The following is a 20,467-nucleotide window of genomic DNA, read 5'->3' as shown; positions in this document are numbered from 1 at the left end:
GATGAATTTAAAAAACCTTTTTTACCACCACTTCACATAAAATTTGGGCTTATGAAGTCATTTTTTGTTGCAGGGGACAAAGGTTTTATGTACTTACATCAGAAATTGCCTATGTTGAGTGAAGTCAAAGTTAAAGCAAGTATACTTGTTGGCACTCAAATTAGACAGCTTATTCATGATGCTGATTTTGAGCCCCATTGAACTGGACTGCTGAAATTTTTCACAAAACTGTGTTCTGAGCAAGAGAGCAGACAATAGTAATTTGTTAGTCAACAAACCACTACAGTCTTACCATAATCTGGATTGTAACACGTCATTAAAACTGCATGTTCTTCACTCACACTTGGATTTGTTTCCTGCTGGTGTTCTTGGATAAGTCTCTGATGAACATCAGGAAAGATTTTGTCAGACCATGTCTACTTTGGAGCAACACTACCAGGGGCAATGTGCAACAAGTACAATGGCTGGCAACTGTTGCCCCTGCTGTAGTGTAGTAGCACCCCACATAAGAGGGGCAGCAAACATCCAAAAATAATTTATGAAAACATATTTCATTAGCATTTCATGCTCTTTGTGTTGATAATTGAAAATTTACAGGTAAAATTATATTGTTTAAGCAACACAAAAACTGAATACAATTAGATAGTAACTAGTACAGTTTACACAAAAACTGTGGGTGTTATTGTAAAACCAATGCCAGATTCATGTTCAGCTGGTCGAAATACATAAGGATAACATATTTTGATACTCAAAAATTTCACAAAGTTGAATTTAGTAGACTGGTGTAATTTGTTTCTGATGATTTTGTCCAAAGTTTTCTTGAAGTTGATGAAAGCAAATCTGTTTCTGGATTACATTCTCTATGTGTTTGTATTAGTAATTTCAATGAAAATTGGCCACTACAGCATGATGTACCTTTTTATAACCAAATTTGCTCTTCACCCATGATGGGTGCATAGTGCATGTACAATATATTTTTATGATGTTAGTGAAAATTTTATAATCTGCATTCAATAAGCTCATTCCTTGGTATTTACAATAGTTTTTCAGATCTCTATTTTGGAAGATAGGAATGATAACTGACGTAGCTCAACTCTTAGGCATATCATCTCCTCACCGGATCATGTTTAAGAAGTTTAGGAATCTGTCCTTAATGATTTACTTGCATCTTTAACAGCTCTTTACTGATTGGCTCTTCTCCTGGGGCTTTATTAATTTTTATTTTGTTTAATACTTCTCTACGTCAGTGCTTAGAGATGGCTTTTCGTGAACTGTTCCCTGGGAGCCGGATTGTGACAGGCTCTGATGTTTGAGACCATACATTCTGAAAGTACTGCAACCATTTAGGTAAAGGGATGGAACACACTTTCACATTCTCTTATATGTCACTGTTAAGCTTTTTAATAATTTTGAATGTCTGTGGTTGGAATCTGTAATGATCATGTTCTATATGAGCCACAAATTCTTCCCAACTCTGTGTTTTCTACATATTTCTCTTTTCCTTTGATATTCTGTTGTATCTTTCTGTTTTCTTATTGACAGACATTTCACAAATACTTCTTGTTTGTCCTTTACAGCCTTTTTGGCATCATAGTTCCATTCTCTCAGTCCAATCTTTTTATGCCAGTTTGTTTTTCTGTCGAGGCTTTGATTGGCAGCTTCTCTTAGAAAGTATAGGAGAGTGTCCCATTCTTCCTTTGAGCTCTCTTTTACAGATTGTATTTTCATTGTACCATCAATCCACTTTTGGTATAACCAAACTATACTGGTATCTCTGAAATGCTTACTTTGAAAGCAAGAGCTTTATTCATTCGCAGTCTCTTATACCAGTATTTCTTTTTATGTTGTCTTGGTCTTATTCATATGTGACTTACTACAAGGTAGTGATCACGTTCAGTTTCAGGACCTTGAAACACTATTGTATCCAGTACCATATCAGCCACTTTGTTATTACAAAGAAAACAATCTTGAGGTTCCTGTCTACCCAAGTGAATTTGTGACTTACTTTGTGTTTGTTTTATGTAAATGACCTAAAATACTACTCCTTAAATTCAAAGATAAGTTTGATACTGATGATAGCTCTATTGCACACAAGCATAAAAATTATGATCAATTAGAAATATTGTGAAATGGAAAAATTTGGAATTAGGGGCACTGTAAGAGGCGTGTTTTTTTAAGTAAGTACCATTCTGAAATTAAAAAAAGACGTGCTAAGATATCTCAATAAATTTATTTTTACATGAAAGCTGCTTGATCTGTGAGAATAGTAGCTTCAATTATGGTATTTCTCATAGTTTTAATCAGCAAATGAGTAAGGCAGTTAAGTTTTGGACAATTCAGATTATGTAGTGGTATTCTAATCATAAGCTGATGAGCCATAAATACAACTTTCCTGTTTCCTGTGAAAGAGAAAACAAAACAGCACATTGCTGCGTATACATTTTTTTAAGTTTTATGTAGCAAAAAAAAGAATGTATGTGGGACAAACAATTTGTCTCATGCTTTACATCCACTGCTATCATAGTTGAAACTGACTCTAAGAAGGAAAGCCAAACCAAACCACAGATTTCATTGCACAGCACAGCATTTTATTTCTCACAGTTGTGCTCAACAGAAAATCTGTACATTGAACTTTAAAAATATATGTAGCCAATGTCCTTCTGAAAGTTTACAGGTGTATCATATAGATACATGAAGTAAATTGTTGAAATAGTTTTCGAGATCTTTGCTAACAGTTTTCTCCTTCTGTATTAAATAATGTAGTTAGCGATTATACATCTATTAAAAATATGTAGTGTGTAAAATTTTTAACCAAATCGATAAAACGTTTTGAGATATTTGGTAACTATCTTGCCCCTTTATATATTACATATATACTGAAGCACCAAAGAAACTGGTATAGGCATGTATACTCAAATACAGAGATATATAAATGGGCAGAATATGGCACTGTGGTCAGCAACACCAATTTAAGACACCATGTGTCTGGCACAGTTGGTAGATCAGTTACTGCTGCTACAGTGACAGGTTATCAAGATTTAAATGAGTTTGAACATGGTGTTGTTGTAGGCACATGAGTGATGGGACACAGCATTTCCTAGGTAGTGATGAAGTGGGGATTTTCCTGTATGAGCATTTGACGAGTCTACCAATCATATCAGGAATCCACTAAAACATCAAATCTTGGAAATTGCTGTGGCTGGAAGAAGATCCTGCAAAAAAGGGGAAACAATGACTGAAGAGAATCGCTCTGTTTAAGCATCCTGTCTAATCACCTGCATCCATTCATGTCCATTGTGCATTCCCATGGACTTGAGCAATTCCAGCAGGGCAATGCAACACCCCATACATCCAGAATTGCTGCAGTGTGGCCCCAGGAAAACTCTTCTGAGTTTAAACATTTCCGCTAGCCACTAAACTTCCCTGACATGAACATTATTGGGCATATTTGAGATGTCTTGAAACGTGTTGGTCAGAAGAGATATCCATCGCCTCATACTTTTATGGATTTATGGACAGCTTTGCAGGATTAATGACACCGATTCCCTTCAGCAGTACCTCAAACATTAGTTGAGTCCATACCATTTCATGCTGCACAATATTGGGTTGTACCAGTTTCTCTGGCACTTCAGTGTATATTTATATATTAAATATCTTAAAAAGTATATAACCATTGTCAGTCTGAATGTTCGTTAAGACTCTCTTGTAAATATTTTAAGTACATAAGTCAGTCAAGAGTTTTTTATATATATATATATATATATATATATATATATATATATATATATATATATATATATATATATATATATATAACAGAAAGAAACTTCCACATGGGAAAAATATATTAAAAACAAAGATTCCAAGACTTACCAAGCGGGAAAGCGCCGGCAGACAGGCACATGAACAAAACACACAGAATTACGAGCTTTCGCAACTGGCAGTTGCTTCGTCAGGAAAGAGGGAAGGAGAGGGAAAAATGAAAGGATGTGGGTTTTAAGGGAGAGGGTAAGGAGTCATTCCAATCCCGGGAGCGGAAAGACTTCCCTTAGGGGAAAAAAAGGACAGGTGTACACTCGCACACACACACACACATATCCATCCGCACATACACAGACACAAGCAGACATATTTAAAGGCAAAGAGTTAAGGGCAGAGATGTCAGTCGAGGCGGAAGTACAGAGGCAAAGAAGTTGTTGAAAGACAGGTGAGGTATGAGCGGCGGCGGCAACTTGAAATTAGCGGAGGTTGAGGCCTGGCGGATATCGAGAAGAGAGGATATACTGAAGGGTGAGTTCCCATCTCCGGAGTTCGGATAGGTTGGTGTTGGTGGGAAGTATCCAGATAACTCGGACGGTGTAACACTGTGCCAAGATGTGCTGGCCGTGCATCAAGCATGTTTAGCCACAGGGTGATCCTCATTATATACATATATATAAAATAGAAAGAAAATTACACATGGTATATATATATATATATATATATATATATATATATATATATATATATATAATAGAAAGAAAATTACACATGGGAAAAATATATTAAAAACAAAGATTCTAAGACTTACCAAGCGGGAAAGCGCCGGTAGACAGGCACAATAAAATAACACACAAAGACACACACATAATTTCGAGCTTTCGCAACCGGCGGTTGCTTCGTCAGGAAAGAGGGAAGGAGAATGAAAGATGAAAGGATGTGGGTTTTAAGGGAGAGAGTAAGGAGTCATTCCAGTCCCGGGAGCGGAAAGACTTACCTTATTTGCTTCTGTACCAGGTCGAGAGGGTAGTTGCGGGATGCGAAAGCTGTTTTCAGGTTGTTGGTGTAATGGTTCAGGGATTCAGGACTGCAGCAGATTCGTTTGCCATGAAAGCCTAGGCTGTACCCATTGTAGCTGGTTACCAAGCCCCCACAAAATGTATCTCTGCCTACGTAGATCAACACCTTCAACCCATTACATGCAGTCTCCCATCCTTCATCAAAGACACCAACCACTTACTCGAATGCCTGGAATCCTTACCCAGTCTGTTACCCCCGGAAACCATCCTTGTAACCATTGATGCCACTTCCCTATTCAAAAATATCCCACACTTCCTGGGCCTTGCTGCAAATGGAGCACTTCCTTTCACGCCGATCAGCTGCCACCCTACCTAAAACCTCTTTCCTCATCACCTTACCAGCTTCATCCTGACCCACAACTTCTTCACTTTTGAAGGCCAGACATACCAACAATTAAAGGGAACAGCCATGGGTACCAGTATGGCCCCCTCATATGCTAACCTATTTATGGGTCGCTTAGAGGAAGCCTTCTTGGTTACCCAAGCCTGCCAACCCAAAGTTTGGTACAGATTTATTGATGACATCTTCATGATCTGGACTCACAGTGAAGAACAACTCCAGAATTTCCTCTCCAACCTCAACTCCTTTGGTTCCATCAGATTTACCTGGTCCTACTCCAAATCCCATGCCACTTTCCTAGATGTTGACCTCCATCTGTACAATGGCCAGCTTCACACATCTGTCCACATCAAACCAACCATCAAGCAACAGTACCTCCATTATGACAGCTGCCACCCATTCCATATCAAACGGTCCCTTCCCTACAGCCTAGGCCTTCATGGCAAACGAATTTGGTCCATTCCTGAATCCCTGAACCATTACACCAACAACCTGAAAACAGCTTTTGCATCCCACAACTACCCTCCTGACCTGGTACAGAAGCAAATAACCAGAGCCACTTCCTCATCCCCTCAAACCCAGAACCTCTCACAGAATAACCCCAAAAGTGCCCCACTTGTGACAGGATACTTCCCGGGACTGGATCAGAGTCTGAATGTGGTTCTCCAGCAGGGATACGACATCCTTAAATTATGCCCCGAAATGAGATCCATCCTTCATGAAATCCTCTCCACTCCACCAAGAGTGTCTTTTCGCCGTCCACCTAACCTTCGTAACCTCTTGGTTCATCCCTATGAAATCCCCCAACCATCTTCCCTACCCTTTGGCTCCTACCCTTGTAACTGCCCCTGGTATAAAACCTGTCCCATGCACCCTCCCACCACCACCTACTCCAGTCCTGTAACCCACGGTTGCTTCATCAGGAAAATGGGAAGAAGAGGGAAAGATGAAAGGATGTGGGTTTTAAGGGAGAGGGTAAGGAGTCATTCCAATCCCGGGAGCAGAAAGACTTACCTTAGGGGAAAAAAAGGATAGGTATACACTTGCACACAGACACACACACACATATCCATCCGCACATACACAGAAGCAAGCAGACATATTTAAAGACAAAGAGTATGGGCAGAGATGTCAGTCGAGGCGGAAGTGCAGAAGCAAAGATGATGTTGAATGACAGGTGAGGTATGAGTGGCGGCAACTTGAAATTAGCGGAGATTGAGGCCTGGTGGATAACGGGAAGAGAGGATATATTGAAGGGCAAGTTCCCATCTCCGGAGTTTGGATAGGTTGGTGTTAGTGGGAAGTATCCAGATAACCCGGATGGTGTAACACTGTTCCAAGATGTGCTGGCCGTGCACCAAGGCATGTTAAGCCACAGGGTGATCCTCATTACCAACAAACACTGTCTGCCTGTGTCCATTCGTGCGAATAGACAATTTTTTGCTGGTCATTCCCACATAAAAAGCGTCACAGTGTAGGTAGGTCAGTTGGTAAATCACGTGGGTGCTTCCACACGTGGCTCTGCCTTCGATCGTGTACACTTTCTGGATTACTGGAATGGAGTAGCTGGGGGTGGGAGGGTGCATGGGACAGGTTTTACACTGGGGGCAGTTACAAGGGTAGGAGCCAGAGGGTAGGGAAGGTGGTTTGGGGATTTCATAGGGATGAACCAAGAGGTTACGAAGGTTAGGTGGATGGTGGAAAGACACTCTTGGTGGAGTGGGGAGGATTTCATGAAGGATGGATCTCATTTCGGGGCAGGATTTTAGGAAGTTGTATCCCTGCTGGAGAGCCACACTCAGAGTCTGATCCAGTCCTGGAAAGTATCCTGTCACAATTGGGGCACTTTTGGGGTTCTTCTGTGAGAGGTTCTGGGTTCGAGGGGATGAGGAAGTGGCTCTGGTTATTTGCTTCTGTACCAGGTCCGGAGGGTAGTTGTGCGTTGCAAAAGCTGTTTTCAGGTTGTTTGTGTAATGGTTCAGGGATTCAGGACTGGACCAAATTCGTTTGCCACGAAGGCCTAGGCTGTAGGGAAGGGACCGTTTGATATGGAATGGGTGGCACCTGTCATAATGGAGGTACTGTTGCTTGTTGGTTGGTTTGATGTGGACGGATATGTGAAGCTGGCCATTGGACAGATGGAGGTCAACATCAAGGAAAGTGACATGGGATTTGGAGTAGGACCAGGTGAATCTGATGGAACCAAAGGAGTTGAGGTTGGAGAGGAAATTCTGTAGTTGTTCTTCACTGTGAGTCCAGATCATGAAGATGTCATCAATAAATCTGTACCAAACTTTGGGTTAGTAGGCTTGGGTAACCAAGAAGGCTTCCTCTAAGCGACCCATAAATAGGTCCCATCCCGGGACTGGAACAGACTCTGAATGTGGCTCTCCAGCAGGGATAGGACTTCCTAAAACCCTGCCCCAAAATGAGATCCATCCTTCATGAAATCCTCCCCACCCCACCAAGAGTGTCTTTCTGCTGTCCACCTAACCTTCGTAACCTCTTGGTTCATCCCTATGAAATCCCCAAACCACCTTCCCTACCCTCTGGCTCCTACCCTTTTAACTGCCCCCAGTGTAAAACCTGTCCCATGTACCCTCCCACCACCACCTACTCCAGTCTTGTAACCCGGAAGGTGTGAAAGCACCCACGTGATTTACCAACTGACCTGCCTACACTGTGACGCTTTCTATGTGGGAATGACCAGCAACAAACTGTCCATTCACATGAATGGACACAATTAGACAGTGTTCGTTGGTAATGAGGATCACCCTGTGGCTAAACATGCCTTGGTGCATGGCTAACACATCTTGGCACAGTGTTACACCGTCCGGGTTATCTGGATACTTCCCGCTAACACCAACCTATCCGAACTCCGGAGATGGGAACTTGCCTTTCAATATATCCTCTCTTCCCGTTATCCATCAGGCCTCAATCTCCGCTAATTTCAAGTTGCCACCACTCATACCTCACCTGTCATTCATCATCATCTTTGCCTCTGCACTTCCGCCTAGACTGACATCTCTGCCCAAACTGTTTGCCTTTAAATATGTCCCCCTTTCCTGATGAAGCAGCCGCCGGTTGTGAAAGCTCGAATTCTGTGTGTGTGTTTGTGTTTTATTCATTGTGCCTAACTACCGGCGCTTTCCCAAGCATCCTCAAAACTCTTGACTTATGTACTTCAGACGTTTACATGACAGTCTAACAAACATTTAGATGGACAAAGGATATATACACACACACACAACATACAGAGTTTGAATAAATGGATTATTACACTGTTACATGTGTAACTGATTTTGCTGACTTCCATGCACAAAAAATGTGGAAATTTGTCTAAGAATTTGCTTACCTAGGCCTGTACCACAAATTATGGCTATCTTTGGTCGTGTCTTTGTTCTGTCTAGTAGGAACTGTGCAATCTCCTGAACCTGCTCATAGCTGTAGCTGCAGAAGACATAGAAACAAGTAGGAAATTATCCAACAAGTCACTCACATTTGTATTGTTTCTTGTAAGCAAGAAGGGTCTACTTATCATGTAAAGAAAGACATTGATTGGGAACTCCTGGGTGCAATACAAATTATGCAAGCAGTACAAGTGACCACTCACCACATATTTGAGGCTTGTGCGCAGTTGTCAGGCACACCAAGAAGAATGAAATTTTTTTTCTTTTTGAGACAATTACTGAGTACATTTACAATAATTAGCTCTTTCCAGACTCCACATGTAATAGATAGTATATGGTAAACAAAGCAATCAGGATATTTTGTTCCAAGGAAAGACAGTGTACAACATCTCAGCAATGATGTCATTCTTGTTTATGTCGCTGTCACTGTCAACTGCTTAACAGCAGAACAATATGGTGAGTGATTACCTCTACTACCTCCATACTGTGATGCAAAAACAAATACCTTTAAAACATGAATTGTTGTACAATGCAAATAGTTTTGAACAATAATATTTCTGTATGGAAATATGTGCACAACTCCCTTAATAAAGACAAGATATTCACCTTCCATAGTCTACTTAATTTCAGTCATCACTGCTGTAATTGCTGCAGTAATATGAGTGTGTATGGAGCAGCACACTGGTTTGCAGAAATTTGTGAAAGTGGTTTGTAACTGTTGTGGACTCCACAACAGGAACTGAATGTTGTTACTGAATGAAATGTTTATATGTGCTACAAGATTTTTAAATTTCTTGACCTGTGTTTAGGCACAAAATCTTACCTGTGAAAGTGACCACAAAACTTAAATTGCAGTTGTGGTGAGTGAAATTAAAGAGACAGTGAAAATCATAAATATCATCTTTAAAAAAGTTCTACATCAGTGTGTCAGTGTTTGTGAAACTAAATACTTTTTATGGTCTAAGGGAGATTAGAGTTCAACAGTGATGAAGTCTTTAAAGATGGAGCTCAAACTTGACATAGGCATTAAAGGGACAGGATATCTATCAAATAAATCACACTGATATTTGCTTCAAGCTGTTTAGACAAAGCAGAGAAAACCTATATTTGGATGATTGTATAGGAATTTCATCACAAGTTCTCCCAATGACTCAAGTGCCATATTTACCATTGCGCCACCTGACTCAGCAGGCCCAGGTTATATAAATCTTTTGTATCTCATATTCATTACTTTCAGGCTTTATACCTATAGGACAGCGATGGTGCTCTGTAGGTCTTTTTAGCTTTCACAACAGTTCCTTCAGAATCACACTATCTACTTATTTTGGTGAAGGGGGAGGGGGGGGGAGGGGAGGGAGTAGATCACCGTATATCTTACAATGTTTTCATATCAGATGCCACAGCTAAAAATTTAATAAGAGACAATTCCAAATTCCACCTCAGATGTTATACTAGCACTCTCATTTATACTATACAATCAACTGATTTCATGTGTGTACCATTTTCATATTATCATTGTAATTTTACACTGGCATCCTGTCTGTGTGTACAGTCCATTGCATAATAAAATGACAGACACACATTTGTATACAACCACACATGATTATGATGTAAAATTATAATAACAAAGAGTAGCACTTGAGAAAGCCACACTTGAAAAAGCCACACACCCAAAATTAGCTGATCACATAACATAAATTACAGTTATTGTCAAAGTCGAAATTCAAATTGTTGTTTAAATTGTCTTACAGTAGTCTTTTTAAGAATATTGGAAAATCTACACTCACTTGCCAATACATTTACTTTTTAATCATTTATGTAGCTTACAGCTGTGACCAAAATGTGACCTACATAGTCAGAGTACCATGCACCAAAATAATTGGCCTCACTTGACTGATTTGACTTTTTTACTGTAATGTGACGTGTCATATACATTAATGGCTCATCAGTGATGTTTTGTTTGTTCAGAATGGTTATAAAGTCTGAAAAGTTTGCAAAGGATTGTGCTGAGAGATAACTATTAAGAGAATATGTGGTATGTTGCACCATTTACAAGTTAATTACCACTGAAGTTAGCCAATCAGTCCATTGTGCATGCAAATTCAAGTGGCCCACCAGATACAATTTGTGTTGGCCAGTCTCATAATGTAGAAGATAGCACATGAGAATGCTCAGTCTTTACCTCAGGTTGGGACCCTTACTACTATCCCATGTCCAATTTTTGTATCACTGTCTTGTTCGGTTTAGGAAACAAAACAAAGAACACATTTGGAGATATCATCTCTGACAGGCCACTTGAATATGTGCACACAATGGCCTGATTGCCTAATTTCAATGGCAATTAACTTGGAAATGGTGCAACCTATCGAATTTTTTTCTTAACAATTATTTCTCAACACAACCTATCCTACAACAACTTTACTAGCTTTTCAGGCTGCATCTACATCTAGATATATACTCTGCTAGCTACCAAGTGGTGTGTGACAGAGGGCACAATTTGCACCAAAGTCATATTCCCCCCCCCCCCCCCCCCCCCCCCCAACCCTGCTCCACTCATGGATCACACGAGGGAAAAACGACTGTCTGAACGCCTCAGTATGAGCTGTAATTTCTCTTATTTTTTAATGGTGATCACTGCACTATTTGAAAGTTGGTGGTAATAATATATGCTCTACATGATCGGTGAAGATCAGATTTCGGAATTTAGTGAGTAGCCCCTTCCGTTTAGCACGTCGTCTATCTGCAAATGTGTCCCACTTCAAACTTTCTATGAGGTTTGTAATGCTCTCACAGTGGCTAAATGTAGCAGTCACAAATTTTGCCTCTCTTCATTGGACCTTCTCAATCTCTTGAATCAGACCCAACTGGTAAGGGTCCCACGCAGACAAACAATACTCTAAGACTGGACAAATAAATGTATTTTAAGTAATTTCCTTTGTTGAAGGACTGCATTGCTTCAGGATTCTACTAATAAACTGCACTCTAGAGTTTGCCTTGCCCGTTACTTGTGTAATCTGATCATTCCATTTGAGATCATTTCAAATAGTCACACCCAGATAATTAACATATGTTTCTGACCACCCTGTATACTAAGCTAGTTTGTATTTGTTTCTGTAAGGTCACATGAGGAGAGTTTGGGACTTAATGAAGGATGTGTAAGGGTTTCCCAGGGAAACTTCTGTAGTGGAACTGAAACAATCTTCACAACATGTGCTGCTGCCATGCTGGACCTCAGATGTATCACATTCTGATGCTACTAGATAGATGGCTCTTCTTCAACAGCCCATAGAATGTGCTCTTCTTGGTGAGATCATGAGCAACATGTGGTCTTCCTCAGTCAAACAGTCTTGGTGCAGTGCTATGGATCAAGTCTCAGCAATGCTACAATACACAGCTGCCTTCAGTCTGGAAATGCTATTTGCTACAGCTGTTCAGCCTCATGTCTATTACCCATGACCATTCATGTGGCAGTACACAAAAATTATGTGTGCCTTCTCACAAAATGAATATTCTACCATGTTTGAATGGAGAACTTTGGGTTAACTCACTACCTGTAATGCATGTATGCAATGGACACAGTGAAGATAGATAAATGATGAATGAAACCTAGTCTCCCTGGCAACAGAATGCTATCTAGGACACAATGAGTCAAATAGTGTATAGATAACTGAAGTTATTGGGTTGTTACTAGAAAGCTGTTGGAGGAGGGTTGGGGGGGGGGGGGGGGGGGGGAGAAGGAGCTCTTGTCAAGTGCAATGCTCCAGTTGCCCCATCCTACTTACACCTGCAGGTTTAGTGGGAGTTTGAAACCTGTTCGTGCGAAAATGTTAGTCCACAATTGTTCGAAAGAATTTCATCATCATGCCATCTTGGTTTAACTTTAGATAACAGGAGTTGGAAAGTGCCATAATTGCTTGTAAACAGTCATGGTTAGTGGCCTGTGCCTCGATATCATGTGTGGCACAGTACAAATAAGGTGCATGGGCCAACACAGTTCCCAGAGGACGAGAACATAACTCGAGCACAGTAATGTACGTTCAACACACTCACTTTTGAGTTGATTCACAGTTCAGATACTCCTGAATCTGCTTCCGTATAACACCTGTAATTCCACTGTACTGTGCAGGTGGAGGGCATGGTAAACAAAGTTCCACAAGCTGCGAACACACCTGCGTATATTCTAAAAGTGCATCATCCAAAGTATTACAGTTATACCTTACACAGTTCTGTACTCACAGATTAACTAGTGGCTGTGGTATACTATTGGCAGACCATTACTGGAATTAAAGGTCCATATACTCCATGATACGTACGTAGTGTTCCATTGTTTATTACAAAAATGATACTGTCTCTAATTGAGTCCCAATGTGGCTTAACACACATATATGAATAGACAGATAATATTATGGAGAAATTTCAGAGTTCGTGCTGTTGGTAGCTCAGCAGTATCACATGAATCCATAGATACAGTGGTCAGAAAGAGTGTGAAAAGTTAGCAAGGATGTTGCAAAGTAGGATAAAATCTTCTCAGTTTTCAAGTGTTTGATGGCTAGCATTACCATCGTCCCATCGTCGTCAGGAGTAAAACCACTGACTACCTGGACTGTTTTTTTTTTTTTTTGTTTTTTGTTTTTTTTCTTGTTTATTGTGCTTTCATTCTCCTTTCCCATGTGGGCAGGGGAGGGCTGCCAGCATCACAATCTGCCACTCTTCAGCCAAGTGATACATATAATAAAAAGAGGAAAGCAATACATATAAAAGGCAATAAAGGGGGACACGAGAACAAAGTAAGGGGAGAAAGTGAGGGTTAAAATATACATGTACCCAAAGACTTTCATATGGGACAGTTAAAAGTCCACCTAAAGTTAAAAAACACAATGGGCGATTTGCGTAGCATGTAAAAAACAGAGTCAAACGCCCAAGTCAAAAGTTGGCCACAGTATTAAAACACTCCAGAACGAAGATTCTTAATAACCGCTGCATGAGATGGAGCACACGAGATGAAGAGTAAAACCTGGCAGGTGGGACGTGCTGAGGGAGGGAAGGTCTGAGAGGAGGGAAAAGAGGGGGCATCTACATCTACATCTACATCCATACTCCGCAAGCCACCTGATGGTGTGTGGCGGAGGGTACCCTGAGTACCTCTATCGGTTCTCCCTTCTATTCCAGTCTCCAGTCAGAGGCGGAGGAGGGCTGGAGAGGTAGGGAGGAAAAGCAAGGGGGTCAGGGGGCAGACCAAGGGGCAGGAGATGGGTGGGGTGGATGATTGAGAGGGAAGGCAAGTCAGTAGGGAGTGCAGAGTAGCAGAATGGGTGCATTGGAAAGAGAGGGGGGCAAAGGAAGGAGGAAAAAAGCCACTCAGAGTATAGGAAGAGAAGGGGAGAGAGAGCCCTGAGGAGGGGGAGGGAGAAGGTGGCGTTAGAGTTGGTAGGAGGGGTAGATCTCAGGGCAAAGCTCATCCTCTGGGAGGGGTAGATGGTGGAAGTTCATTTGGGAGAGGAGGTGGAGGGTGTGGAGATGGAGAGAGAGCAGGACACAATGGTAAAGGTGCGGCAATGGGCGAGGGGTAGATAGGAGGGCGACATGTTGAGGCGGGGGGGTGGAGGGGGGAAGGGGGGGGGAATCGAGTCTGCAGATGATATACACAGGCATAGCACAGGAAACCCACGGACAGCAAAACTATATACACCATTAAACTATATACACCATTAAAATCCACACCACTTGACGACACTGTAGAACTGCACCAAACACATCACTGATGCAGCACACTCGATGACGGATAAAAATCTGGGAGTATCTTCCAGAGATGGAAGAGATGGGGAGATGAGGCAGAAGGGAATAGGGGGGAAGGGGCGGCGCTAGAAGGGTGATGAGGGATGGGGTGGGGGGCGCAGTGAATGGGCCGGAGGAGGGAAGGACAGGAGAGGAAAACAGCCAAGGAGGGTGTGCTGGACTCGGGGGGGGGGGGGGGTCGGGGGAGGAAAAACCACTCAGTGGGAAGTAGGGGATGGGAAAGAGGCCCCTGCGGAGGGATGCAGGGAAATAAGGCTGGGTTACAGTAGATAGGAAGGGCAGTCATCATGGAGTTCATCATTTGGGAGGGGGAGGTGCTGCAAAATTGGCCTGATGAAGGTTATGGAGAGAGTGGAGTGGAGAGAGGTTTGTTTCGTCTTCTTCTTTATTATAATTCCATTCCCCTGCCCCACATGGGTAGGGGAGGGCTGGCAATGGCACAGCCCACTGATCTTCAGCCAAGCGGCTTTATAAAATACAGCAGAAAGGGGGATTCTTACATAAAAAGGGGAATAAAAAAGGGGGACATAATAAACACTGGAAATGGAGATGAGGGGAGTTAAACTACACATTAATGTGGGGACATGCACTGGCAAACTTGGAGTCGACTTAGAAGACACTCAAGGCAAAAACAACGTAAAAGGCGGCCACAGTATAAAAAGCACACTAACAATCATGGACTATACACAGGGCGAGCACACAATTGAAACCACATTACTAGATGACACTGTATAATGGCACCAAACACAATACTAACACAGCACACTTGCTAATGAATAAAATCCTGCGAGGATCTGCCGGGAGAGGGGGAAGGGGGGGGGGGGGAGAGAGAAGAGAGAAGGAGGGGAGAGAAAGTGTTATTAGGTGGGGTGGCGCGCCGAAGGAGGGCTTGGGAGGGAAGAGACGGGAGCGAAAACACCCAAGCAGGGGTGTGCAGGGACTCAGGGAGGGAAGGAGGAAAATCCGCTCTGGGAGAAGGAGGGGAGAGGAAAAGTGAGCCCTGGGGAGGGGGGGGGGGGGACAAGGCCAAGTTACAGTTGGAAGGAAGGGTAGATGTCACGGCAAAGTTCAACATCCAGGAGGGGGAGGTCCTGGAAATTGCCCTAATGAAGGAGATAGAGGGTGTCAAGGTGGAGAGATGGAGGAATAGAGCGATAGAGGCGCGGTAATGGGTGGGAGGTGGAGAGGAAGGAGGAAACCATAGGGCGAGGGGGATCAAGCTTGCGGACAATGTAAAGGATGCGGAGATGTTGGAGGAACAGGAGGAGGTAGTGGAAGGGGATGAGATCATGTCGGAACTGGCACTATTTCCCCGTTATACACCTGCGAATACGGCCGGTAGGACCAATCAGAGAGCCTGAAACAACACGTTTTTGGAAGGCGACTTGGGCAGCTGATGGCAGCTCCGGCCCGCCGCAAGACTGAGCGACATCGGGTGGCGCAAGAGACCTGCGCCACGTATGAAACAGCAGCTCCCAACTCCCTACAAGCGTTAAGCGTCCGCCGTTGCTTCCTTTCGACATCCAAAGCCCCCCCCCCCCGTCTCGCTACTCAGTGTGTCGCTCTAGTCTCTGTTGAAATTGTTGCTGCTCATTCTAATCACCTAGAAGATTTTGTGCAGTCGTGCCACTGCGAAAGACTCCTAGGACACATGTTGCAAGGTAAGTTTTACTGAGAAATAATTGTAAGGAAAAAAATCCGATACCGTTCCGACGTTCCCGAGATAAGTGGTAGTGAAGTCAGCCAGTTAGGCCGTTCCTCACGAAAAGCTATCTAGGGCGGTATCGAACACTTCATAAAGTTTCCCTCACTAATTCCTATTACACCACGTGTCTATCACGTCATTTCTTGACTTATTTCCGAATTATATTTCAGCTTCCTGACTTCCTCTTCTGTTCTATTTCAGTTATGAGTACATAGTTTGCTGTCTTCATTCCCTCGATTCTTACGTTATCTTTCTTCGAATTAATTAGCTCTGTCAATGTTTGCTTGGCGACCATCTGAACGAGTGGAGACGTGGCTGCCACTCTAGCGAACGAACAGACCGTCTTGTATTTGTTTTCTTCCCTAAACCTGACATTTTCATCTTCCAATTGTTCCACACGCCCAGTCAGGTGTTAGTGCGGCATTGATCAATGAGTGAGTTTGTATTTCAACTCTAGTACATTTGTAGTAGTAATTTTTGTAGTTACGTGAAATTACTCATAACTGTACTGTATTAAGTCCTCAAGTTGTTTCTGAGTGCTCGAAAGCTTTTGTGGAGGGCTTTGTTGCACACTCTGTGTAGTTTTTGTCTCACCCACGTTTCGTAATATGTGGATGAGCTGCCTGGACCTTGCTACAGACTCCGTTGTTACTAGGACAGTTGATAATTTTAAAAATATCGGGAATCCAATAAATCGATAATTAAGAAAACAACATAATCGGAACTCAATATATCGTAAAATGACATGAAAGTGCCGGCAAAAAATATATCGGCTGCACATTGTAAATATAATGCGAGTTATAGAGCTCAGAATTTGAGTATTGGTTTATTACTAGATATTCTGCACATCAACAAGCTGGCAGCCTGCTTATCCCTCTTAGAGCAAGAATTGAAAGGAAAACGATGCGCGTTCATACTGGGCGATAACGTCTTGGCTAACAATGGTAACAGCATGTAAGTGGCACAGTAAAAGACGTCCGATGGCTCCGTCGTTCAGTTTTGTCACGTATCAGGTTTATCCGGAACACTTCATGTCGACTTCCCTGTTTTTTATTTTATTTATTTATTTTCATTTCTGCAAACTCCAGCAACCTAACAGTCATAGTGTCAAAATTATGTGGTGCACTTAAACGTTACCGTTTCTGTTGGCAGCGCCGAACGCCGATTACGTCAGCATTTGCCCTCACATCTCTCTGCCCACAGCAAAGACCAATCTTGTCATTCAGATTTCTGTCCGTTAGTTTCATCAACTGTTACGAAGAATGCCGATGTGAAGAATTACCGCACTAGTTGCGTTATTTTTCTTCTTTTTTTCACGCAACGGATGTGCAATTTCTTCACATCGGGAATTTCGTTATTCCATTCACCCCCCACCCCCCTTGCACCGCTGTGCAATTCTCTGTGCCATCTATCCTTGCTTCACAGGGTCAAAGAGAAAGACAACACATGATGAAACCTCAAAAGGTACTAAGACTCCGTCGCTCAGTGCAAGGAAAATTATGTTCTACTACAGTTTCAAAAGAACAACTTCAAATATTTACCGAAAATTGCGAAAACAATGTAACATAAAATAAAAATATCGGCACTCGATATTCGCAGTTTGATATCGATATTTTGGTGACGAAGAAACGCCTATGCATATCGATAACTATTGGTAGAAATATCGATATATCGATATTTTATCAGCAGCCCTAATTGTTGCTAACGTCTTTGATGCCTCTGCGGTTACCGAGGTCACACACCTCCTCTGCCGCCACCGAGGCCGCTGCCCCCGGTGACAGACGGTGTTACAGCTGCTGATGTAAGCCGCGTGTGCTCCACTTGGACTGAACGCTGATGCCGCAGCTTCGCAATCCGACACGGCGCGACGCGGCTAGGGCAGCGGGAAATGACTGCCGAAGATACGAAAGGTATTTATACGAGAGCTGTAACTTTAATAGTGGCAACTATTTACAGGGTGTTTAAAAATGACCGGTATATTTGAAACTGCAATACAAACTAAACGAGCAGCGATAGAAATACACCGTTTGTTGCAATATGCTTGGGACAACAGTACATTTTCAGGCAGACAAACTTTCGAAATTACAGTAGTTACAATTGTCAACAACAGATGGCGCTACGGTCTGGGAAACTCTATAGTACGATATTTTACACATATCCACCATGCGTAGCAATAATATGGCGTAGTCTCCGAATGAAATTACCCGAAATCTTTGACAACGTGTCTGGCGGAATGGCTTCACATGCAGATGAGATGTACTGCTTCAGCTGTTCAATTGTTTCTGGATTCCGGCGGTACACCTGGGCTTTCAAGTGTCCCCACAGAAAGAAGTCACAGGGGTTCATGTCTGGCGAATAGGGAGGCCAATCCACGCCGCCTCCTGTATGTTTCGGATATCCCAAAGCAATCACACGATCATCGAAATATTCATTCAGGAAATTAAAGATGTCGGCCGTGCGATGTGGCCGGGCACCATCTTGCATAAACCACGAGGTGTTCGCAGTGTCGTCTAAGGCAGTTTGTACCGGCACAAATTCACGAAGAATGTCCAGATAGCGTGATGCAGTAATCGTTTCGGATCTGAAAAATGGGCCAATGATTCCTTTGGAAGAAATGGCGGCCCAGACCAGTACTTTTCGAGGATGCAGGGACGATGGGACTGCCACATGGGGCTTTTCGGTTCCCCATATGCGCCAGTTCTGTTTATTGACGAAGCCGTCCAGGTAAAAATAAGCTTCGTCAGTAAACCAAATGCTGCCCACATGCATATCGCCGTCATCAATCCTGTGCACTATATCGTTAGCGAATGTCTCTCGTACAGCAATGGTAGCGGCGCTGAGGGTTTGCCGCGTTGGATTTTGTATGGATAGAGGTGTAAACTCTGGCGCATGAGACGATACGTGGACGTTGGCGTCAATTGGACCGCAGCTGCAACACAGCGGACGGAAACCCGAGGCCACTGTTGGATCACCTACTGCACTAGCTGCGCGTTGCTCTCTGTTGTTGCCGTACGCGGTCGCCCTACCTTTCCAGCACGTTCATCCGTCACGTTCCCAGTCCGTTGAAATTTTTCAAACAGATCCTTTATTGTATCGCTTTTCGGTCCTTTGGTTACATTAAACCTCCGTTGAAAACTTCGTTTTGTTGCAACAACACTGTGTACTAGGCGGTGGAATTTCAACACCAGAAAAATCCTCTGTTCTAAGGAATAAACCATGTTGTCCACAGCACATTTGCACGTTGTGAACAGCACACGCTTACAGCAGAAAGACAACGTACAGAATGGCGCACCCACAGACTGCGTTGTCTTCTATATCTTTCCCATCACTTGCAGCGCCATCTGTTTTTGAAAATTGTAACTACTGTAATTTCGAAAGTTTGTCTGCCTGAAAACGTACTGTTGTCCCAAGCATATTGCAACAAACGGTGTGTTTCTATCTCTGCTCGTTAGTTTTTATTGACGTTTCAAATATACCGGTCATTTTTGAAACACCCTGTATTTAAAGCTCGTACAAAATAGATACGTGTTTCAAAGTGTTACTGACATTCAAAGGAGTCACCAGAATTGTGTATAATCCGTTGCCAGCGATGTGGAATTCGTAGGACACTCTTAGCTGTGCCAGTTGTGTTGACAGTTCGAGTGGCGCGGTCTATTGCCCGACGAATTTGTGGCAGTTCTAAAGCGAATGCCGTGAAGTGTTTCCTTCAGTTTAGAAATCGAGTTGAACTCACGAGGGCTTAAGTCAGGGGAGTGCAGTAGGTGGTATAACACTTAGCAGTCCCATCAGTCAAACAAATCAGTAACAGCTTGCACTGTACGTGCTTGAGCATTGTCCTGCAAAATGACGGTCAGGTCCTGCAGAAAGAGTCATCACTTCTGTCTCTATGCTGTTCATTTTTTGAACAAAACCTACGACCTGCTTAGAGACAGAAGTGATGACACTTCCTGCAGGACCTGACCATTATTTTGCAGGATAATTCTCAAGCACGTACAGTGCAAGCTGTTACTGATTTGTTTGACTAATGGGGCTGCTAAGTGCTATACCACCTAAGGCACTCCCCTGACTTAAGCCCTCGTGAGTTCAACTCGATATCCAAACTGAAGGAAACACTTCACGGCATTCGCTTCAGAACTGCTACAAATTCGTTGGGCAATAGACCGCACCGCTCGAACTGAAAACACAACTGGCATTGCTAAAGGTATCCTACGACTTCCACATTGCTGGCAACGGGTTATACACAATGCTGAACACTACTTCGAAGGTCAGTAAAACTTTGAAACACGTATCTATTTTATAATTAAATGTGTCCTTTGAGACTCCCGTCTCGTTATTATCTCACGATAATGATCAAATATGATTTGTTCGAGCTGTAAAT

General features: G+C 42.7%; 1 protein-coding gene across 1 annotated transcript in view; it reads right to left on the bottom strand.

Annotated features, from left to right (window-relative positions):
- LOC126356050 (purine nucleoside phosphorylase-like) overlaps positions 1–20,467 on the bottom strand; it is a 104,075-nt gene that overhangs the window by 46,252 nt on the left and 37,356 nt on the right. The window contains exon 2 of the mRNA XM_050006732.1: positions 8,534–8,628. Within this exon, the coding sequence (XP_049862689.1) occupies positions 8,534–8,628 (95 nt within the window). The remainder of the gene's footprint in view (positions 1–8,533; positions 8,629–20,467) is intronic.

This window comes from Schistocerca gregaria, chromosome 3 (assembly GCF_023897955.1).
Source record: "Schistocerca gregaria isolate iqSchGreg1 chromosome 3, iqSchGreg1.2, whole genome shotgun sequence".
Taxonomy (NCBI): Eukaryota; Metazoa; Arthropoda; class Insecta; order Orthoptera; family Acrididae; genus Schistocerca; species Schistocerca gregaria.
Note: the sequence above shows the minus strand (reverse complement) of the source record. Positions and strands in the feature narration are given on the sequence as shown.